Source organism: Lissotriton helveticus, chromosome 4_1 (genome assembly GCF_964261635.1).
Source record: "Lissotriton helveticus chromosome 4_1, aLisHel1.1, whole genome shotgun sequence".
Lineage (NCBI taxonomy): Eukaryota > Metazoa > Chordata > Amphibia > Caudata > Salamandridae > Lissotriton > Lissotriton helveticus.
In genome coordinates, this window is record NC_136063.1 from 420,416,417 (window position 1) to 420,441,680 (window position 25,264).

General features: G+C 46.0%; 1 protein-coding gene across 6 annotated transcripts in view; it reads right to left on the bottom strand.

Annotated features, from left to right (window-relative positions):
• VPS13B (vacuolar protein sorting 13 homolog B) overlaps positions 1 to 25,264 on the bottom strand; it is a 3,181,000-nt gene that overhangs the window by 1,527,297 nt on the left and 1,628,439 nt on the right. For all 6 annotated transcript variants that reach the window (XM_078686964.1, XM_078686965.1, XM_078686963.1 and 3 more), the window contains exon 25: positions 20,474 to 20,677. In XM_078686964.1, the coding sequence (XP_078543090.1) occupies positions 20,474 to 20,677 (204 nt within the window). The remainder of the gene's footprint in view (positions 1 to 20,473; positions 20,678 to 25,264) is intronic.

Here is a 25,264-nt window from a genome sequence, read left to right on the forward strand (position 1 = left end):
CCTCCTCTACCATGAAGGTGCAGGTCAGAAACAGGTCTCCAGCACTCTAACAGCCACCCTCTACCCAGTGTGAAACATCCATGGAGTTGCATATGTGCATGAAGGGGTGCAACCACTAAATAGGGAGAAGTTTAGATTGTGGTGCTCGCCTCAAACCTTGAGTGACCACTTTTCCCATGCTTATGCCACCTGGGATACTATAGAGGGGGTACCTGCTAACATTCTGCGGCCTCTCATGAGTAGCTTAGGGAGATCGTCCGCTGTAAGCGAACCCTCCAATAGTGTCTTCTCCCAATTTGGGCAGTCTTCACACCACAATGCAGCATATTGGAGCAGGCCAGTCAATAGTATAACTTAAAGTCTGGAAGGCCCAGCCCACCCTCAGTAAGGTCCAATTTTAAGATCTCTAGTCGGACTCTGCTCTGTTTTCCTGCCCATACCAAGGGAACCAACAGCCCATCAAACTGTTGAAATAGGAGTTCAGTAGGACGCAGATCGAATTCTGCATAGGGAAGAGGCACCAGGACCATTTTGCTTAGTGCCACTCTGCCCATTACAGACAGTGGAAGCTCATACCAAACTTTTATGGAGGCTGTGAGGCCGTCTATCACCCTTCCCATATTTAACTAGTATTGTTGGTGTTAGTCATGCTTTATCTGCATTTCCTGATAACGGTATTGCTGCATCTCCAGGGCAGTCCCACTTCAAAGGCTTTGGTCACTCCACTATCAGCCAAGGACACCAGGGGGAAGACAATGTTTTGTGGCGGTTGACATGTAGGCCAGATATTCTCCCAAAGTCAGCTATAAGGCGCTGAAGGCATGGCACCAATCGCTCCGAGTTGGTCATGTATATCAGGGTATTGTCGGCGTATATTGACACAATATGCGTCACGTCACCTACTTGCACTCCCAATCCTCAGGTTCGGCCCTCAGATGTATTGCCAATGGCATTGTGGTGAGTGTGAAAAGGACTGGGGATAGTGGGCAATCCTGCCTGGTTCCCCTCTCTATGCTGAACGCATTGGACACCACCTCCCACACTGAATAATAACTAGAATCCGGGGACCCTTACTACGTCATTCCTGGAAGCTGGTGACGGTCTGAATCTCAAAACAATGCAGAAAAATACAGAATCAAGAATACATCAAACAAATTCACAAATGATGAAACATTTAATTCACCAACAAATGTAGAAAAATCTAACTTTTAATTTTAATGGGAAGGTTGAAGCTTTTTCTAAATTTAGTTTTTGATTCTAAAAGCTGAAGCAACATGCATAGACTCTGGCATATCGCTGTGTGTAGTTTACTACTAATACATGCTCTCTTTTATCAACACTTTAAACGGGTCCACACTATATTCTGTTTGCTGTACTTGGGCTGCCCCCACGCATCCAGCTAAGGGCCAACTTAATTTTTAGCCTCCAACGTCAAATTCCTAGACAGTTATACAAGGTTTTTACATTTTCTATTTAACATTTGCTTCTTTATTTACATATATTTTATTAATCTGCTAACATTATTTGATTTTCTAAACAGTTGCAGACCCCCTGAGCAGGAGTCCACAGACCGCTGTTATTGACACTTGTTTTATTACCGCCTCCCTTCTCCTAAATATATTGATCCCTTCTGATACTTACAAATGGTTATTTGCTTCTCCCTCCCACACGAATCTTTGAGTTATACCATTGTACTTCTATAATACGCTCTGGAATACACCCTCACACCACCTGTTTATCCCACTAAGTGTTGAACTCTGCGTGTCTCCACAACTTACATAGCCCCTCATGTGACACTGCGGAATCACGGACAATAACAGAGCCCTTAGAGTTCTTGGGGTTCCAGTGATCTAGTGAAAGCCTTCTGCCCCTTGTATCTTGCAAAGCACTCTCAGAAAGCTGAAAATCGATGTGCAGCGCTTTACAAATACCTAAAAATTAAAAAACGAATGCTGCTTAATGTACCAGACTTTAAACATGCCTCTATTTGCATGTGGCTCAATGCACTAGCATCACTCTATACGCTGTAAGCCGCATGATAAGCTCTTCTTTCCTGCATTCAGGACATGCAAAGCATCCTACCGTTAACCTAGTCCATTGACCATGATCATGAGGCAGCAGATATTGGTTGTACAAGTAGAAGTCAGTTAAAAAGCTGTGCTACATTAGAAGTGAAACTACGGAATTAAAGTTACTGGGAAAATACAACATTGGAAAAACATGTTGAAAGCCATGCCAGAATTAAAACCACAACTGAGTAAGTCAAAATTATGACAGCATGTCTTATATACCACCCCCTGTAGGCAGATTTGTGACTCTCAAGACGCAGATGCCCATTCTTGGCTAGCAGACAGAAGCCACTGTATGGGGCTGGGAGAATATTCCTGGGAATTTAAACGAGGAACAAAGCAAGCTGGAGAGAAAGAACAAGCATTACACATGCCAAACACGTGATCACAAAATGCTACCACCCCAGCGAGGCGACCGCACACTAATACTTCGTGCCCTCCTTCAAAGAGGCATTAAACTACTGCACAGATCAATGCTTCTAAACCAGCGAAGCCAAACTAAAAACTGGCTCCAGCTGCTATTCTGAGTGCGCCTACAGACGCCAAAGAAACACAAACGTCAATAGCAACAAGTGACTTGGAAAAGGAAAAGTAATATCTAATATAATAAAACAGAACAACAGGTTATTGTTATTACCAACATAAATGAAACACGTTTGATATTGCACATGGCGCTCAGAGGACAGGACCAGGCTGCTACTTCCAAAGAAGCCGAAGGTCAGGTAAAAGCCAAATGCAGTAGATGTTTAAAAAAACTCTGTCCTCACTCGCTTTGGTCTCACCGCAACTCAGAGCAGGCAGGTATGGAACCAATGAAGATGTAAATGCATCAGGTCAGCAGGCAATCGTGGAATTAATGATGATGTGTTCTGCTGTAGGGCAGCAGGCAGACAGATTCAAGGAGGATGTAGGACTGCTCTACACAGCAGACGTATAGAATCAATGCACAAGTTACTACTTGTGTAACGATATATCTGTAAGAGACATTAGTTAGTATTCGATTCCTTACCTTAGAATATTCCCAGGCGTCAGACTGGATCCGGAAATTTTTGCGTAGCAGTACCCTTGCGCGTCGGTAGGCGTCGTCTGCGGCTCCGGGTCCGTCGTCGGCATCGTGGGCGCCGTGATGACGTCGTCGGAGTACTTAGACGCCGCCTCCGCGTGCTGACGTCAGTTCTTAGACACAGCTTTTCCGCGCCAGAAACACAGAGCCATGTTAAAAACCAACACTGGTGCCATTGAAACTAGGGCCCTGAAGGGGACAACCCTAACCCTAGATATTGGTTCGCAGAACGGGGAGGATGGGTGGGTCGGTAAGGAATCTAATACTAACTAATGTCTCTTACAGATATATCGTTACACAAGTAGTAACTTGTGCATCTGAAAGAGACACGTTAGTATTAGATTCCTTACCTTAGAATAGATACCCCAGCAATACCAACCCCGGTGGTGGGTCTGCGAACCAAAATCACACCAGAAAGTCCCGGAGGACGGAACGGCCAAAGAAGCCATCCCTCCGGACTTGGCTGTCCAGGCAGTAGTGTCTTGCCAACGTGTGCAGCGATGCCCACGTAGCTGCAGATGTCTTGTAAAGGCACCCCCCTGCCCAGGGCAGTGGTATTCGCCGTGGCTCGGGTAGAATGAGCCCGCAATCCAGCAGGAGGCTCCTTCCTAGCCAAGGAGTAGCATGCCTGGATACACAGGATGATCCACCGGGAGATGGTCCTCTTGTGCACCGCTTTCCCCTTCTTCGCACCCACGTAACCAACAAAGAGTTGGTCATCCACCCGGAACTGGCGTGTGCGATCCAAGTAGAATGAGAGCGCACGTTTTGGGTCCAGACGGTGGAGCCGCTCTTCCTCTTTAGAGGGATGCGGTGGCGGGAAGAAGGTTGGCAAGGTGATAGACTGCCCGATGTGGAAGGCCATGACAACCTTGGGCAGGAAAGAAGGTTTGGTACGCAGCACCACTTTGTCCGGATGGACAGAAAGGAAAGGTGGGGTACAAGAAAGGGCCTGGAGCTCACTCACTCTCCTGGCAGAGGTGATGGCAACCAGGAAAGCAGTCTTCAAGGTCAGAAGGCGAAGAGGACAGTTGTGAAGTGGCTCAAAGGGAGCGCACATCAGAAAGGTAAGAACCAGGTTCAAGTCCCACTGAGGCATCACAAACGGAACAGGAGGAAACGTGTGTGTGAGGCCCTTAAGAAATCTATTAACAATAGGGGACTTGAACAAAGAAGGTTGATCAGGCAGCCTGAGAAAGGCTGAAAGGGCAGAAAGGTAGCCCTTGATAGTGCCCAGAGCAGAGCCCTGCTGGGCAAGAGAAAGAAGGAAGAGAAGGACTTCAGAAAGAGGGGCATTGAGGGGATCCACAGCCTTTGCTGTGCACCATGCCACAAATCTGTTCCACCTGCAGGCGTATACCGACTTTGTGGAGGGACGCCTGGCTGCCAGAATGATGTTACAAACTTCAGAAGGCAAGTCAAATGGCCTCAACTGTCGCCGCTCAATCTCCAAGCATGGAGGTGGAGACTGGACAGGTTCGGGTGGAGGACCGTCCCCTGCTGCTGCGACAGAAGGTCCTCCTGAAGAGGCAGACGAACCGGGGGATCGACTGACAGACTGAGTAGCTCTGGATATCAGTACCTTCGTGCCCAGTCCGGAGCCACAAGGATGACTTGGGCCCGGTCGCGCTTGATCTTCTTCAGCACTCTGGGCAGAAGTGGTATAGGCGGAAAGGCGTACAACAGACCGCAACTCCACTCGCGACGAAAAGCGTCTCCGAGCGAGTGCCGCCTTGGAAATTCCAACGCGCAGAACTGATGACATTGCGCGTTCTCTTCGGTGGCGAATAGATCTAACCAAGGCTCTCCCCATCGCTGAAAGAGGCCTTGCGCAACGTCCGAGTTCAGACGCCATTCGTGATCCATCATGCACTGACGACTGAGCTCGTCCGCCCTGGCGTTCAGAGAACCTGCCAAGTGTTGAGCCACCAGGGTCACGCCCTGGCGTTCCAGCCATTGCCAAAGGCGAAGAGCCTCTTGACAAAGGATCCACGACCCCACCCCGCCTTGTTTGTTGCAGTACCACATGGCGGTGGTGTTGTCCGTGAATACCTGCACTACACTCCCCCGGACAGAGGGGAGGAATGCCTTCAGTGCCAGAAGAATCGCCCGGAGCTCCAACAGGTTGATGTGGAGCCGGGTCTCCGCCGGAGACCAGAGGCCTCTGATCTCCGCCTCTCCCATGTGGCCTCCCCAGCCCTGGAGGGACGCGTCCGTCACAACTACGTGCTCCGGTTGGGGAAGGGAGAGGGATCTGCCGCTGACCCAATCGCGGTCCGTAAGCCACCACTGCAGCTGTCTCGCAGTGCCCTCCGAGATCAGGACGTGGTCGGATAGTTTGCCCTGATGCTGGGCCCACTGAAACTTCAGGTCCCACTGCAGAGCCGGATCCGCCACCTGGCGTGATGCACCAGTAGGATGCAGGAGGCCATCAGCCCCAGAAGCCACAGCGTCAACCTGACCGAAACCCGGGAAAAAGGCTGAAAGATGGGAATCAGAGCCTGAATATCCCGGACCCGCTGTTCGGGCAGATAAACCCGAAACCGCGCCGAGTCCAGAACCGCTCCGATGAAGAGGAGCTTCTGAGAGGGGCACAGGTGTGACTTCAGCACATTGATGGAGAACCCCAGCTGGTGCAGGAGGTCCGCCGTCGTCTGGAGGTGGCTGACGACCGTCTGGGGCGAGCCCGCCTTCAATAGCCAGTCGTCGAGGTAGGGGAAGACTGAAACCCCAAACCTGCGCAGATGAGCTGCGACCACCGCCATCACCTTTGTGAACACCCGTGGGGCGCTGGTAAGGCCGAAGGGGAGCACGGTAAATTGAAAGTGCTCGTGGCCCACCATGAACCGCAGGTAGCGCCGGTGGGCAGGCAGGACGGGGATATGAAAGTAAGCGTCCTGCAAGTCCAACGCTACCATCCAGTCTCCTGGGTCCAGGGCAGCCAGAACCTGAGCCAGAGTCAGCATTTTGAACTTCTCCTTCCGGAGGAAGCCGTTGACGTTCCTTAGGTCCAAGATAGGGCGTAGGCCCCCTTTGCCCTTCTTGGGTACCAGAAAGTAGTGGGAGTAGCAACCACACCCTACTTCTGGCCCAGGAACGCGCTCGATGGCCCCCTTGGCCAAGAGGGCCGTAACTTCCTCCTGCAGAAGTCGCAAATGATCCCCCGATACACGGTGGTTCTGCGGTGGCATGGCTGGAGGAGTCGCCTCGAAGGGGAGGGAGTAGCCCCTTCGGACGATTTGCAGCACCCACCTGTCCGATGTGACAGTGCGCCAGTGGAGGTGGTGATGGCGAACCCTGCCCCCCACTGGCGTCACATGGGCCTGAAAGCACGGACTAGGAGGGTTTTGAGGCGGATGCTGCGGGGGAAGGTGTGGACTGACCTCGCCGCTGCCCCCGACCTCCCGGACGGCGGTTCCCACGGCCGCCACCGCGTTGGGTATTGCCCTGCGGTGCGTGGCTGGCGGCGCGTGTGGGCGCACCCTTTCCGTGGCCACGAAAGGAGTGAAAGGCAGCCGATTGCTGGCGCTGGCCCGAGAGGCCCAAGGACTTGGCCGTAGCCCTGAAGTCCTTAAAGCGCTCAAGCGCATGGTCTGCCTTGTCGCCAAAGAGGCGATGGCCATCGAACGGAATGTCCATGAGCGTGCTCTGAACATCTGCCGAGAAGTTGGCGGACCTCAGCCAGGCGTGGCGTCTGACCGCCACCGTCGTTGCCATCGCTCTACCCAGCGAGTCAGTGGTATCCAGCCCACACCGCATGGAATACTTGGCTGCATCCCGGCCCTCCACAAGGGCTTGGCCGAGTTTGGCCCGTACCTCCAACGGACACTCTGGCAGCACTTCCGCGACCTTATCCCACACAGAGTGGGTGTAACGTCCCAAGAGGCAGGCGGTGTTGGAAGACCGCAGGCCTAGACTAAGGGATGAGAAGATCTTCTTCCCATACTGGTCATACCTCTTGGATTCCCGGTCCGGCGGGGCCGACGGGAATGCGGTCTGGGAATTGGAGGCCTGGATGACCAGGCTCTCGGGGGTAGGGTGGGAGGACAGGAAACATGGGTTGCCTGGGGCTGGGCGGTGGCGTCTGGCCACGTTCCTATTTACGGGCGAACCCGTAGCGGGCTTGGACCAAGTGCCCAGAAGAACGTCGGTCAAGGCCTCATTAAAGGGCAGCAGAGGCTCGGCCGAGCTTGACTGCGGTTTAAGGACCTCAGTGAGGAGGTTAGTCCTCACGGCCGCGACGGGGAGCTCAAGGCCCAAGGCCTTGGCAGCCCTCATCAGCACCACACTATATGTTGCCCCCTCCTCCGAAGCCACGGTAGGAGGGGAGACAAACCCAGTGTCTGGAGAGGTGTCCAGGCCACTGGCCTCCCCAAGGTCTACTGTCCAGTCCTCCTGAGACTGACACTCCCTGGTCAGAGGGTCCTCAGACCCCTCCCAGTCCTCCTCATCACCCATCTCCTGAAATTCAGGGTTTTCAACCAATGGGGCCTGTTCATAAAAGTGAAATTCACCAAACGACGTCTGGAGCGGCGCCCAACGGGGCCGTTCCGACGGCTGAACAGGAACGAAGGTAGGGCCGGGGCCGGCGCCGCCCGAGGACGGCGCCGGAGGCGACACCTGAGGGTCCGACACCGGGGAGGCCGTCAGATCCACCGGCGACGATCCCGAACCCGAAGGAGGACCAGCGGCGTCCTGCGGCGCCGGGCCCGAAGGCGCCGGCGGTGTTGGAACAACTGGACCCCTCGGCGCCGGCGGGATAATGGGGGCCTGCGGCGCCGGGCCCGAAGGCGTCGGTGGCGTCGGGGCCGAAACACCCGGCGGCGTCGGGGCCGGAGCCGCCGACCCGCGAGGGCCCCCAGACGGGTCCGCTGGGCCCGAAGGCGCCGCGGAGCCCGTCGGAGGAGAGAGTTTCCACATGGCCATGAGGAAGCGCTCGATCTCCTCCGACGGAGCCGCGTGGGTGGTGTCACCCGAACCCCCGGCCGTATCGCGCGAGCGTCGGGGGGAGTCCGAGGAGCGATGACGCCGCTTGGACTTCTTGTGCCTCTTACCTGACGACGACTTCGACCCGGAGGAGTGCGGCCTACCCTCGGAGCTGTGGTGGCTCCGAGCCCGCGACCTGTCCCTCGACCTCCCATGGGATCGGGACCTCTCACGGCACGGGGCCGACTGCCGGAGCTCGAGGCGCCTACGGGACCGCTCCCACCTGGCCTTCGAGGAGAGGGCCCGGCAGTCAGAGCAGGCCTTGTCGTCGTGGTCGACGCCCAAACAGGACAAACAGACGCGGTGAGGATCCGTGACCGACATCAGACGGTCGCAATCGTCACAGTGCTTGAAGCCGGGCATCCCTACGGCACCGTTCGGAGTCGAGAGACTTCGAAAAGCAATCAAAAAGGATCAAAAAAGTTAGTCAAAAATGACTAGGGTTACTGCTTTTTCCAGATCTGCGCTTGCTGGCGCGGAAAAAAGAAGAACTGACGTCAGCACGCGGAGGCGGCGTCTAAGTACTCCGACGACGTCATCACGGCGCCCACGACGGACGCGGAGCCGCAGACGACGCCTACCGACGCGCAAGGGTACTGCTACGCAAAAATTTCCGGATCCAGTCTGACGCCTGGGGATATTCTAAGGTAAGGAATCTAATACTAACGTGTCTCTTTCAGATAAGGATGTGATCTGCTTTAGGACAGTGGGAAGTTAGAGAAATAACGAGAATGCGCAATGCATTAGGACAGCAGACAGATGTAATCAATCAGTATTAAGACTCCTTTGGGACAATAGGTAATAAAGAAATTATTGTGGATGCTGACTGCTTTAGGACAGCAGGCAACAATGGAATTAATGAAGCTACAGCAGTGGCAGCCAGCATGGACCTGGGGTGGTGGGCTGCGGGTGGACGGGGTTTGGTGGTGGGGGGCGCACAAGGGGGTAAGTAGGTATAAGTCTAAAAAAAAGTAAAACTCACTCACCTCCTCGCCGCTGTGTCCCACGTTAACTCTCCTCCGCTGAACAGGAAGAAGCCAGGCTCCCCAGAGCCAATCACAATGCTGCAATGCAGCGCTGTGGTTGGCTCCCCTAAACCAATCACAACACTACAGTGCAGCGATGGGATTTGTCTAACAGCTGAGGTTCGGCGCTCAGATGGGGACATGGGGCCTAGGAAGGATCTCCATTCAGGCTGTAATGCAGAGTGGGTGGACAACATGCTAAAGTCCGCATGACGGTTTGGCCGGCCCGAGAGGGCCGATCAAGGCATCATGCGCACTTTAATGTGAGCACCACTCCTCCCTTGCTCTGTCAACAGAGCAGCCCGGCCCTCATGCTGCCACAGCAGGGAAGAATAAAATGATGATATCGTTATTATAATATTATTTTGCCTTTCTTTCACTGCTGCACAGCAGCAGTATGGCAAAGCTCCACTGCCTTAGGGAAGGCGCCGCCACTGAGCTACAGCTGCTTTGAAACCGCAGGCAGTAATTTAGTCAACAAGGATGCAGAATGCTTCAGGACAGCAGGAAGCAATGGAATCATTAAAGATGTCAACTGCTTAGGACAGCAGATGGTAATGTTCCAATTACTACAGGTAATATTCATTACTCCCAAGTACTAGTCATTCTGTTCTACAGAAACCCACAGCCTCAATAAATCCATTGCCTTTACATCCGTCTTTCACACTCCAGTCCTTACACTTGGAGCCCAACGTCTACTCCAGTACAGTCTTCACCCTTACACAAAATCCATGTTTTAAAGGCTGAATACCACCAACGTGGCTGCACTACCTCTTCCTAGGCCATAAAGGTGTTATCAATCCAATCTTACGTCCTGTTTATGCAAAGCTTATTTATAAATATTACATTTAAGAGAAAAAGTTGTTTTTGCTTTTACTTTTCCCTACTCCTCCAGCTGTTGGCGGGAGAATTGAAAATAAGACTGCTGTGAGGAAGACTACGACTCGGAATAATGAAAATTACAGGTAAACAATTCAAGCACTATCTCATCAACAGTTTCCACGCCCAAGTCCTTATGCTATTAGCAGATACCAAAGAGAGCAGTCAAACAACTCAAAACTTTTAAACGCAAACTAAAAGGAATTTATTGGCATCCAGAAAAAAACCAATCAAATATTTCTCTTTTGTTACTGCTGACGGAAGACAAAACTGATGAACAAAATAAGTAAAATACTTCTCCAACCACGGTTTATAGTGTTAACTAGAAGTATTGAGGGGAGAGGACCATGTAGCAACTGCACAAATACATCTGATTCAGGCTTCACTGACCATTGTCTATGAAAAAGACATGCTTCTAGTGGAACTACCTCTTATGCATGGAGTGGGAACCCCTGCTTCCTGGCAGGCCAAAGAAATGGTCATTCGTACCCACCTACTTGTGGCTAAAGTGGTTTATGTCACTTGTCGGCTAAACCAAAAGTGACAAATGGAAAGTCAACTTGATGAATTCAATGAAAGGAGTCTATTGATAGTAAAGCACCTCTATCGTCCAATCTTCATTCGGTATGGAAGGCCACAAAAAAAGAAAACTTTCAGGATTAGGAATTTAGTAACAACACTTTCAAGTGGCTGAAAACGATCTTCTTGAAGGCTATTTAACACTAGCGGATGATCCCACAATGGTACCAGAGTATAAACAATTGAATGTGAAAAAATATAAAAAATAACTCTTGAGAAGACGAGAGTTGAGGGAATGAAAGACCATTAAAGGGGGCCCTCTAGTTGCTCTGCTAGCTGCCTACTGAGTGCACAATGTGGAAACAGTCAACCCCAAAAGAAATTCTTCTCTCAAAAAATAAAAATAAATGTCTTCCTCCACAACAGCAAAAACAACAGTTGATGGACAGAACGCAGAACAACGTCATACATTCACCCCAGTACAGAGATCTGGGCCTAAATCCATCATTTTATTGCTCACCACACCACCCCAGTTCAGACATAGCCATATGCAAATCAGCCTTGATCCCGTGCCTCATGGGAACAGTCCAGCCCGAACTGCCAAGCCATGTCTTCCCTGGACCGGAACCAAGCATCCTAGGACCGGTTTCTGGCTATCAGCCGTCTTCAGCCAGGATAGCTTGACTCCAGTGGCGTTTAACCCCCTGGAGCAGCATCATTTACTAAAGCGTTTCTAATGGCTGTTGTATATCTTCATGTGCTTTGTCTCCAACAATTGTGAAGGAGAAAGCAACTTAAAGCAACCCAATCATTCTTATCCCATCTTCTCAAGCTCCAGACCCCCAGGGATAAGTGTTGAAGAGATGGATGCTTGTGGAAGATCCAGAGGTGATGGAGACACTGGAAATATCCCCAAGTGGGTTGACTTGCTATGCTAGCTGTTGCAAGATTTAGCTAAGTCTGTCCACATGCATATTCTACTTTCCCAGAAGATAGATCACTGAGGGTAAAAGGAGATTCTGCTCTGCCCAAGTCCTCATCTTCTTGGCTAGATGACAGGGCCAGACTCGCCGTAGCGGGCACTGGGAATTTTCATGGTGGGGGCTGTTTTTGTTACTGGGGGAAGGTTTTACAGCAGTGCTGCTATATCGGCCCCTGTAACAAAGGTAGCAACAGTTTTTCCCGCCAGCATCGTTCCCGCACCCCTAACCCCTCTCCGGCAGGTCCGACTTAATTGCCAGGGCTGGTTTGCACTCTCAGTCTGTCCCTGCTAGGTGAGCTAGGCTGGAACCCTTTAACACCTTGCTTGCGGCGCAAATTCCGCCGCGGTGCTGAACATTCCAATTGTGGTCGTGGCTCGGACGGCCCCCGGCCGTCATGCACACACGCCCACCGGGACTCATGATGGCCGGGGGCCGTCGTGAGCATGGGAGGGGTTAACTGGTTACATGTTTCAAGTACCAACAAGAGGCCTGATTGGTTGTACAGATCTAAACACTCTAGTTCTGAATCAGTAGAGCAAAAAAACAATAGAGCTGTGTGTAATGCTGCCAGTTCGAATTGAAAATAGGCATGACTCCTGTTCTAACCAGTGTGCCTGGATTAATTGGATTAACTTTGCTTGCAGAGTGATCCCCAATCCAGGCTGCTATCATCTGTTATTAATACAGTAGGATGAGAGGTGGCCAGGGCCATTCTCTTAGTGCCTGGAAACAGCCACTAGTACAGTTTGGGACATATACTCATCGTCTTAGGATACAGGATCCCAATGTAACAGAAGATGATTCACCAGATGGTAAATAGCAGATACGCCCAAGGGACCAGAAGGAAAGAGGATGCCATGTCTCCTTGGACTCTCAACTGTTGACTCACAGGAGCTTTTTGGCACTGGACAGGCATAGTTAGTTAGATAGGCAATTGATTTCTCTTGCCTCCGTACAGGTACAAAAACAGTCGCCAGGTTAGTCTTGAATTGGGCCTCTATGGACTGCAAATTCTGTTCAAGGATCAACTGTGCCTTCTTCATGTTCAATGGAAAACCACGTTGCTCCATTATTCAACACATATGCAGTACTGATTTTATGCCCTGAGAAAAAGAAGAAGCACAATTTAGCCACTCATCTAGGTTTGGGAAGTCCATCGACTCCCTGGAATGAAAACATCTACCAGACAAACTTAGATCTTAGTGAACACTCTCGGGCAGATGCTAGACTGCAAGAAACAGCCTAGAACGGATAGTGATTTTCCATCATGCAGACTACAAGATTCTTTTGAGTTCTAGTGAATTGGCACATGGAAATAGGCATCGAACAGATCTAAAGCTACTAGGGAAAGAATGTTTTGTAAAGCCACCCTGTTGGATCTTTGGTACAGGATGATTGTATTTACTTTCTTCAGATCTAAAACAGGTCAAAAGTCTCCTAAAAGATTATATACAAGGAATATTACTGAATAACATCCCTGACTAAACTCCTCCAGTGGAAGTGGAAAAAGTTGCTCCTTTGATAATGGGTTCCTCAGCACAAGAAGTCCTCTGAGCAGACCCTCTTCTCCATAGAGGACAATAAGGACCTGGAACGAATATAAAATATTCTTCTGGAATATCCTGAAACTTTATGAGATGACCAACCCTGATTATCTGAAGAAACCGTAGACATCTGTTTTCACTTCTTTCCATACAAGGATATATTTCATAAGTCTCCCTCCCACTTTTCTAAAGTAGTCAGGATTTCTGACCTGTTGGTGCTATTGAAGTGATGACAGACTGTTGCTGGGATTTTTCAGGGGTAGGGATTCCCCAGCCATGACCCCTGCCTCAATGGCTGGTTGGTTCCTTTTTGAGCAGCTGGTGGAGGGATGAAGGACCTGTAATAACGGAAATGTTTTCCTTTGAATGGTGGATGAATGGGGTCTAGTAATTTGTGGTCCTCCACTGACTTTTTGTTACTGACTCCTCCAATTATGGACTAAACAATCTGGCGCCACTAAGAACAGATGGCTTAAAAGAACTTTTTGGGAAGTGTCCACTTTCCAATCTCTCATCTACAGGCTTCGTCGTCTTGCAGCGACAGATGATCCTCAAGCCCAAGCTGCCAAACACAGACCATAAAAAAAAAATAAGTTAAGGACCTGACTTATTGTTCCATCATAAAAAGATAAGGTATAAAATATTTTCCTTGTTATAGTTCTTCTGCTATGAACTAAAAGTCTTTATTATTAATTGTCCTGTATATGTTGCATAGGTACCAGCCTTTAAAGTAAAATTTTATGCTGTAGAGGCTCTCTTCACAGCACTCTCAATCTTTCACCCAAGGGGTCTGAAAGCATGGTATCTTCTAAAATAAAAGTCCCTTGAGATAAAATGCCAGCCATCAGTGAGTCAGTTTTAACCACCACATCAAACACCTCTTGATATCCCGCCAAACAGATATGAGAAAATTAGATTTCTCTGTATCTGTCCATTCTCTTGCCAGCAATGTTCTTATTGCTTTGTGCACAGAAAGCAACTCTGGCTCCTTCCTTCTGTACTGAAGAATGACATTCACCTTCTCTGCTTCTTGAGTTGCAGTCTCAGGATATCCTATCGAGCTGAATGAGTTCTGATAATTCAGCACCCGCATGTATTACTTCTGAAACGAAAAGTGGTAGGGTGCGCACCCAATTCTTAATGATGAATTTGTAAACTGGGTGCGTGCTCCTGGGGTATCACCCCCTGAATGGGGTGTCCTTAACTCAATAAAAAAAAGCAGCGACACCTGATTGGGTATCGGCCCCCTGGGCACAGCTATTGAATACACCAATATTGTATATTAACCACTTGGCTGCTAAGGGTGTTCGATGAGCTCCATTGACTTTCCATTGAAATCAATGGAAAGTCCATGACGAGTTACCCTTGTCATTAGCGCTGAAGGGGTTAAACAATTCTTCAAGACTGTATCACCAATTTTTCAAGATTCAGTCGAAGTAAATCAAAGTTATTTATTGATGTTTTCCAATCAAAATGTTCAAAACCATAATCCAATGTTCCCAAAGATAACAGTATTATAATCACAGCATCATGCCAATCATTTAAAATCCCTATGCATTTCGGGCGGGGGGCCCTTCATCAGGGGAATGATCTGCAAACAATGAAATACAAAAGATGCCTGAGTGTGGGCACACACATTCAAAAGTAAGACAGTGAGGTTTAGTTTGTGAATCGCATCTATTTCACATGCCAGTGTAAAGAAATCAAGTATGTCATAAGTACGCTGGGTCAGTGTGAATGACCGTCAGCGGCAAACAGAAACAGAGAGTAAACTTTAGGGCGTGCATGTTAGAAGTGAGCGGGTATTAAAATGGCAAATCTTGTTCCGGTCAGTGCGACTAGAAGTAAAACCATGCTGAAAAACAAATGTAAAACGTGCATTATTCAAGACTCAAAATAAAATAAGAGATAATCGCGATGTGTGGCATTAACGGCCCGTGAAAAGCAGAAAACGCCAAGGTTTAAAAATGTGCTGCCAAACGTGTGTTGGTTAAGGTTTCTCAACGATATGTGACAACAGGTATAAGGCGTGTGTCGCGTTAACAAAACGTGAAAAAAGCAGCGGATGTCAAAGTTTAAAACATACTGGTTGCCGCGGTAAAGCCATCTCTGTAATCATCAATAGAACACAGCCAAATGTGTTCATCGTTGGTAAATGTGATTTTATTTGCATGGTTAAGAAAATCTGTACTGTCCTTGACGTAGGTGCGCATTGGTAACACAAATGGTTGTAAATATTTGTCAATCAGTTTACCCACTGGTTCATGGATACTGCCTCTAGTAGACACTTTAGGTCTGAAGGGAGGGTGTGAAAGGTTCTTATTGACTTTTGGTAACATATAGATGTTGGGAGTTCTGGGATCCAATTTTATGAGATACTAGGCAGTTTTGGCGTTAATAACACCTGCTCCACTGCTTGTTCAATGATGGTTTTCAAGATTTCAATATGGAGCCTACTCTTATAATGTTACACACTCGAGCACTCGCACAGTCCGTCTTTTGTGTCAGCACATCGCACTGACTTTTATCTTAACATCACATTACCCGCACGTAAATCACTTTACACGCTGAGATTACAGAGACGGCTTTACCGCGGCAACTAGTAAGTTTTAAACTTTGACATCCACTGCTTTTTTAACGTTCAGTTAACGCGACACGCGCCTTATGCCTGTTGTCACATATCGTTGAGAAACCTTAAGCAACACATGTTTGACAGTAAATTTTTAAACCTAGGCGTTTCCTGCTTTTCATGGCCCGTTAATGCTACACATGGCGGTTATCTCTTATTTTATTTTGAGTCTTGAATAATGCACGTTTTACATTTGTTTTTCGGCATGGTTTTACTTCTAGTTACACTGACCGAAACACAATTTACCATTTTAATACCCGCTCACTTCTAACATGCACGCCCTAAAGTTTACACTCTGTTTCTGTTTGCCGCTGACGGTCATTCACACGGACCCAGCGTACTTATGAGATACTTGATTTCTTTACACTTGCATGTGAAATAGATGCGATTCACAAACTAAACCTCACTATCTTACTTTTGAATGTGTGTGCCCACACTCAGGCATCTTTTGCATTTCATTGTTTGCAGATCATTCCCCTGATGAAGGCCCCCCGCCCGAAATGCATAGGGATTTTAAATGATTGGCATGATGCTGTGATTATAATACCGTCATCTTTGAGAACATTGGATTATGTTTTTGAACATTTTGATTGGAAAACATCAATAAATAACTTTGCTTTACTTCGACTGAATCTTGAAAAATTGGTGATACGGTCTTGAAGAATTGTTTAATACACAATATTGGTGTATTCAATAGCTGTGCCCAGGGGACCGATACCTAATCAGGTGTCGCTGCTTTTTTCATTTACTTCTGAAACACCCACATCCTGAACATAACAAGGTTAACCCCTTCCATGCTCATGACGAGCTCAGCTCGTCATGGCATATACCTCTCAGGTGCTCATGACGAGCTGAGCTCGTCATGACCACACACGTTTTTATTGCTGTCCAGCACAGCAGGGGAAACTCTCTAGCAGCGATGAGGTTAAGAAAATAATTTTTTGGGGTAGCAGCAGGACCATATATGGCTTTAAACATGTTCTTTATTAATCATCTTTTGCAGTAATTCAACAGAGGGTAACTCTGGCTGTGTCTGGTTGGAGTTGTGTTGAGTGTCCTCTGCTGAAGAAGCAAACTTCACATGCTTTGTTTATGATGATTGCTTTTTGGCTCCATTACAACTGCGCATAGTTTGTAGAAAGGGAAATGTTTCCTTCATCTCCTTGTTCCCAGGATAAGAAATCTTGCAGACTTGCAAGGCCACAATCATTTGCGGAAAAAGCACGTAGTCTTGCACTCAAAGGAAAGAGGAAGAAGGCGGCCGTAATCTTAGGATCAGTCACATAGTACCAATACCAGAGGCAAAGTCCTGGTTAAACAAATGCAGTAGGGATTTGAAATTATATAGAGTGTATAACTTTTTTTACTCAGTATAGTTGGGTTTGGGCCCCACAGAAACCTAACACACACAGCAAGCACTCAATCCAGATCCTCTGCACAAAGCTGACTCACAGGGGGGAGGGAGGGAATAGGTTAAATGTATGTTGTCCACAAATGCAATGATTACAATATTGTATAATCAGAGATGAATACAAGTAGATTGTAAATTTGTAATCCCAACTTGATTAGATCACTGACTATGTTGTAATGAAGGTGGAAAAGAAATCAAATCTGTTTACAAAAAAAAAGTTGGGGTTATGCCCAAACAAAGGAGAGATTTACCTAAAGCCTGACAATTTACCCAATTATAACAGGAGACCCACATATGCTAAATGGGGCAACATAGCAGTTTGTTCTATTGGTGTTAGAGGAAGGCTGCTACAGCAAGCCTACCTAACACAATACCAGGCAACTATTAGTGAAACCAGATGCAAACTGTCATTGCAATCCTCTCTGGTTTAGATACCTACAAAAAAAGATTAATAAAAATGTACTCACCTTATAGGTAAAGAATTATCATAAATAATACAGTGAAAAAAACAAGAATTAGACAGGGTTGATCGCAACTTTACAGCCTGGGAAAATAAAGTGTGATGGTGGTAATTCTTTAAACTTGGATTTTATGTAGGAGTGAACACTGCACCATGGACGAGGCAGGACTTATAACAAGGATTGGAACAAGAAAGATAGCTGTGGAGGTAATTAAATGCTTTATGGCAGCAGTAGTAATGGATCAATGAGGATGTGGATTACTTTAGAACCACAATCAGTAATGGAATCAACGAGGATACAATCTGCTTAAGGGCAGCATCAAATCAATGAAGACGTGGACTGCTTTGAACAGCAGGCATTAATGGAATCATGAATGAGACAACACAGCAGGCAGTCATGGATTTAATGAGGTTGCTGACTGCTTTAGGGCAGCAGGCAGTGACGAAATCAATGTAGTCAGCTTTAGGAGGCAGTCATACAATCAATGAGGAGAATGACTGTATTATCTCATTACTAAAATCACTCAAATATTTTCTTGACAGAGTCAGACCCAAGTAAAACAAAAAATGTGCCTTACAGACAATTGTGACTGATTAGCTCTACGTACACCTCTACAAGATCACTCTGTACATCTCTTACATGTGTATGTCCACTGTCACCTAAATGCAGCATAAACCACACCCATGAAACAGGCTGGTGAGCTATACAGACAGATATCCGTACAAGCTTTAAGCTGTGGAATGGACTTGCCTCCACATAAAGACCCTCCCAGAGATTATCTCTTTGAGAACCACCTTAACAGATGTTCCAACTGTCACCTGCACAGACAGTAAACTCTCGCCTCCCCCAAGGGCTGATCGCACTTAAGTAACCGAGCAGGCTTATCCCTGCCATAAAAACCGAAAAAAGGTACCCCTTAAGATGAATGGATTTCAAATGCATGTGCTGAAAACCATATACATGAAAAAACAAACACGACAATGTGCACAACCTGCCCATGCTCGGAACTTCTTGGTGCGCCTTGAATTCGGGCTAAACAAACAGCGATATGAACATTGGGCATCGTTTGTTCGGTACTACCGAGGGATTTGTGCTGCCCCCCCCCCCAAACACAATGAAGGCAATCTTGAAGGAAATTTTTGTGAAAAGCAACAACTTGTGGGCCAACGGCCTTTTAACTGCTTGCACTGAATTGCACCTTGACTTGTCCAACTGGCAGGATTTTATTTATAAACCGGGATTTTAAAAAACATTTTAAAGAAACAAGTTAGATTGCTCTCCAAGGAAGAGGACTTGAAGGAACTAGAGTCCTCCAGCAGCAACATCAAGCTATTAGCCAGTTCCTTCCACGATAAATTGAGCCAGCCATACCTTGACTCTGCCCTGAATAAGTAAATTTTAAAGCAAATTTTGTCAGTGAGATTGATGGTACTACCGATAAAAGACATCAACAGCCGTTGGAAAACATTAGAGGATGTCACTACTTGCAGATTCTGTCACCAGTATGAGGAATTCATGGTACACATGGTCTGTATATGTCACCGTTTTAATTACACACGCTGCACTTTACTGAAACCCTTGTTTTTAAAATATGGGATACGCACCTGCTTAGATGCCATGAAACTTCTTTTTAAGCTGGAGATCCCAATGGAACTAGCAAGATTAGCGAAATTTGCCCCTAAGGTGAAAGAACTATTACATATTGACTCAGTCAATGACTAGAGACAAACTATAGTTTTAATCTTGCGATCCCCCTTTTTTCTTAAATTAGCAATCACCAGTATGTTTTAAAGAAACAAATATGTCTTATATATTACTAACAGATTAGTTAAACGAAATGATCATGTTTTATTTATGCTCAAAAAGTGTCTGGACGGAGTGTTCTCCAACCAGCCTTTTTCTTTTTGTTAACAATTTTAATTAATTGAAACAATAAATAAAATACGACTCGCCTCCATATAAAGACCCTCCAAGAGCTTATCTCTTTGAGAACAACCTTAACAGATGTTCCAACTGTCACCTTCACAGACAGTAAACTCTCGCCTCCCCCCAAGGGCTGATCGCTCTTAAGTAACTGAGCGGGCTTATCCCCGCCATAAAAACAGGAGAAAGGTACCCCTTAAGATGAATGGATTTCAAGTGCATGTGCTGAAAACCATATACATGAAAAAACAAACACGACAATGTGCGCAACAAGCATTTGCAATGCAATAGGTCACGCATTTACCAGAGTTTAAGCTATTATCATTTACAATGGCAATAGCTCAAACTCTTGTAAATGCAAGACTATCTTGTAAATGCAAGGCCTATTACACTTCAAGGAAACAGCCGCCATTGTCCGGGCCTGGTTGAAAGTGAAAAAACGCATGGCGAGGAAAGCACATCCCGCCTGCAGTAGGAAAAATTCATTAAAGAAAATAGTGCTTACAGACTAAATGAGACATACCGTGTTGCAACAGGAGTAAAAGGGCCAGTCAACGTGGGAGGTTACAAATGCAGACAAGGCAGTACCAAGGAGGGACTAACGAGCCTAATAAAGACTCGGAAGCCAGCGTTTACAAAGGACAAAGACACAAGTCAAGTGCAAATATGGGCAGAGAGTAGGCGGGCTTCGATTCCGTACGTCACTACTGCATGCCTCGCAGCAGCGTATGCGCTGCACAAGCTCGACCTAAAAAGCAAGAACAAGCCTGTTCATATTTCAAAAACTCTGGATAGAACAGGCTCTTCAGGTCAGCCTCACATGTTTATACACTAACCATGTTAATCCAGGTCATCTTTCTATTTCAAAATGTTTTCTTGAGGAAGCTTCAAGTTGGAGATCTGTTTCTGCTTACAAAGATGTACGTAGTTATACAACCTATCTGCATGTTCTCACAAAATACAAAAGTGTTAAAACCCTACCTCAGTAGTAGTTCCAATGTCAGCAGATGGGCTGCAGGTGCTGGTTTCTGGTGGAACAGTCCCAGCGCTACTCCTCACTGGAGAGGCAGGGGCTGGCCCTGGCACGGATTCTGAGCAGGTGGAGCTCGGATGGAGAACTCCTTTTCTTTGAATTGTATTCCAGGCTCTGTTCATGGTGTCTATAAGTTCATATAGCAGTTGGACCTACAAATGAAAAATACAGCAATTGTTAGGGCTAGTACATTCTAAAGAAGTAGTAAACTTAACAGGAGGGACAACTATGTACTGCTACACATTATAACATGGTTTCCGTAATTTATATTTGGCTGGAGGGCGACTGTGGCAGAATCCTATTTTCCCACATGGGTTTGGGGAAATATAAAGTGTGCTTTATATAACTGACGTTGTTTTATATCCTCTCAAAGGAGGCATCTTTATTCGAACATATAGAAGGGATCATATTGTTTATTGTACTTGGACGTGAATTTAGGTTACCACACTGTAAGAAAAGATATTCCTTTAGCATGGTTAGCACAATTCAATTCACATAGCTTTATTAGGATTCTTTTTTTAGATCCATAAAAGTATATATTTAAAACGTTATAGCACAAGATGTTTAAAAATAAGTCCATACATTACAAATTAAACATTGCTTACACTAAAACGGTAGCTAAAATCCATACCCCCAAAAAACCTATAGTCTCAGAAAGATAAAGACTCATCGTCCATATCCTAGCTTTTATTCACCTTCATAAACCAATTTATCCAGATATGCAAGTGATTTCCTTCTTTTTACAGCCCGAAGAATACAACCTGTGACTGCTCGACAGGCTGTTTCATTTTCAGGGTTACAAACAAAGTTCATTGCGTCCTTATTAAAAAAAAACTGAAAAGAGCATAACATGTACCGTAGACTGGCATGTTTTCCTATCACAAGGGCACCTAGGGATAGTTTTCTTCCATGTTTCATATTTTGGAAATGCCATAAGTTGGTGTAATGTGCCTAACCGCAATCTAGTCAAATAAAATCTTTCTTGCACATTTGTTATTTTAACTAAGTATTCTGGGAGACCTGAAAGTGTTGGGCAAAGCACATATCTTAACACACTTGCTTTTTTCCCTTCTCTGCTTTCTCCAACATGGCCCGGTTTAAAAAACAAAAATCGTTTTCAAATCTTTTTTGCCATATTGCAATATACTTGCAGGGATTGCAGTTGAAAGATATTCGTGGACGTAACTTGTCCATGTAAGCTAGCCAAAGGATTTTACTGTAATGTTTCAGAGCTAAGCAGTCCTCAATTATTTCCCTGGTGAACTTTGTTCCCTTCTTGCACCAGATATTTTACCAGGATTTTTTTGCTCTCACATGTATTGTGTCAACAACATAGGGTGTATTTGTTTCTTTATGTAAGATATACACAGATGTGGACCTTGGTACAGCTAACAAACAACAAATAAATGCATTTTCACAAGTTTGTAATATGGAGACGTTGGCATTACCCCACACAGTTGCACCATATGTTGCAACAGGGATACACTTGCTACTATATAATTTGAGCTTGTCACGTATAGGTCTATTACCTATCTTACCGGACAATCCTAAATATGGCCACCACAACTCTAGTTAGTTTTAATTTTGGGCATTTAAAAATGATTATTTTTTAGAGTATTTTTATGGCGAGAACTAGACCTGAGGCATAGGGTATCAGAGCGCTTTACATGAGCACCAGTATCGTTTCAGATGGACACATTCATTTTTGTTAGGCACGGGGAGATTAAGTGATTTGTCCAGAATCACAAGATGTTGAGAGTCATTGCCGAGACTCGAACCCGGGTCCCCAGCTTCGAGGTCGACTGCTCTAGCCATAAGGCTACATCCTCTCCCCAAGTTCTATATGCGGGCCCATCATGCAGTTATAAGAAGAAGTATTTGCAATGCAATAGGTCTCGCATTAGAAAGAGTTTAAGCTATTGGCATTGTAAAGTACAATGCCTTTTATCTCTATGTTTTGAAAATTAACACAAAAATAAAGGCATTGTCATGTACAATGCCAATTGTTCAAACTCTTGTAAATGCGAGACCTATGCAAATAAGCGGCCATCATAGACCTGAGCTTCTTAGAAAGTGAAAGTGTATAACGCGCTGAATGTTTCAGGAAAGTATGCCATGGCTGCAGTAGGAGAAACTACTTAAAGTAAATGGTGCCAACAGACTAAAAAGACTCACTGTGTAACAACCAAGGTAAAAGGGCCAGTCCTCATGGGAGGGTTTAAATGAAGACAAGGCGGTACTAAGAAAGGACTAACAAGCCTATTTAACGAATCAGAAGCCAGATTTTACGAAGGACAATGACACAAGCCAATGACAAATATGGGTGGAGAGTGGGCCAGTTTCTATTCCATACTCCAATACAGCCTGTCTCGCAGAGCAGCGCAGGAGCTGCCCAGGCTTGACCCAAAAAAGTACACCTAAATAAGAGAATCTTTGAACTTCAGCTAGCTTAAAGTCCCTCACAAAGTGGTTCTTTTTCTTAGCCCTCCCCATCCACAGACCATTTTAAATGTTTTAGTCAGATTTAATTTTAGATCCCCCTGCTCCATGTCTGCAACAAAGGCATCGATCGATCGATCAGCTGTTGTAGACCATTAGCAGTTCTGGATATCAGAACTGCATCATCTGCATACAGAAGCAGAGGGGTTGGGCGGGGGCCTATTTTTGGGGCATCGTTGTTCAGCTCTGGTAAGTTTTAGTCTTGGCACAGCCTTGTCGAATAACCATAGAGACCCCAAAACTTGGGGTACACTCACCGTCCCCCCGAAAACTTACTTGTGCAGTCAGGGTTGAATATAGGTGCGACAAGTGTGATATTATGTCAGTGGGAGCACCCATTTCGGTCATAGTTTAGCAAGGTTTACACAATCGAAGGCGCAGCTTTAATGAGCAAAACAATGGTGGATGTGTTCCTCCTTGGCTAGCACGTATTTGCCAAGCATGGTTAGTACATGCATTGGAAGTAGTAAAGCAGGATTATGCTCTTTAATTACCTATTTAACTGATCTTTTACAGGAGCTTGGAAAGCCACTAAACTGCCCACACACACATCCTTGCCTGCAGCATCCTACAAGGGTGAGTCTTGGGATCTCTACGTTTCTCCTCAATGCCATGACCCTTGGTGATACTATCTCCTCATTTAGATATTCGTATTATTTTTATACGCAGATACACATTTTTCTGATTTCCTACTCTCCCACATACTCAACTACCTCACAGTTATTTGTCACTAAAATGCAATCCAGTCGGTCATACTGAACTCCTTAAACTCTGAGGTCCTGTAATTGCTTCTCACACACACATATATGGCTCTACCTACTCCAATTAATTTCTCACTTTACTTAATAACCTTTACCGCCTCTGCCAGAATCTAAATGTAAGATCTGACCATTCACTCCATTTCACACAGCCAAAGCACTGACCAACTCATTAGTATTTAACAACCTGGACTATTCCAGTAGTCAACCAGTGGGTCTTCATCAGTCTTCTTTGCTTCCACTGGACCAGGTTCTGATTTTTGCCACTAAACTTTATACAACCTTCCGACCCACATCGGCCTATCACTAAGTGCGACAGCTGTCTCACAAAAACAGGGTACTCTACAAACAGCACTGGCATTCAAGGCAACACACGATTTCTCCCAAGATTACCTCACCAATTGCCTGAAATGCTACACTCTCCTACTCAACCTTGGATTGAATAACATAAAACACCTAACTACAACTAAACCTCATTGTGCCTCATCTAGATTTTGCTGATTCTTCCTCCTTCGACCCCATATGAGAAGTCACTACTCCTAAAACGGCGCTAACACCTGACTGGTACTATGAAGCAACCCTGAAAAGCCACCTTCTCCCACAGGAAAGCAAAGTTTGATCATCATGGAAAACTGCATCTGCTCACTGCTAAATGCAGTTCAATGTAAAGTAAGAAATGTGTGTTCTAATGTACGCCTGTGTGGCTCACTGATTTGTAATAGTACCTTTCCACCTATATAATACCGCTCTAATTTTTTTTGTTTGATTTATGTCAACTGTTGACTCCTATGTACTGCAAGGTACTTATGTACAGCATTCCTGATCTTAGTGCTATGGCGGACACAAATAAACACAAGGATTTGCAATGCAATCAGTCTCGCCTTTGGGACCTTATATGTATTTAGCTATGCAGCACATTAGCCTGGGAGCTGAAATATCTACTGTTCTTTAACATGGAGGGAAAGCAAGCACCAAACTGCGTGACAAGCCAGGTATGGGAAATGGTATAGTCCAAAGCTCTGTTTTTAATATAAAATCAGGACCTTCGGTGATCATATCACTGAAAATACAAGATTTGAAAAATATATTATTGTCTACGGCTGCTCATGGAAGACAAATTCTATGGACTGGAATCTAAAGAACACTAAAAAGATTCTGGTATTTTCCTGACCTTTGCTTTTCGTTTTCGATCAAGAAAGTTGAACAGAGGCAGTTACCAGAAAAATTTAAAAAAAAGAAAGTCTCAGCAAAAAGCAATTCTGGTCCTTTACTAACATCTGCTGGTCGTTTTCTATCAAGACAGTTAAAAAGAGACAGTTGACAAGAAAAAAAAGTCTCTAAGCGGAAGCAGACAAGTCCTAGGGCTAATCTCCAGAGCCCACAAAGTACATGCACATATAAATATATAATAAGAATATACTGAAGTATATACAAGAGGTCTCCAATGCTCGACCTAAAAAAAACATTTGACTCAAAGGATAG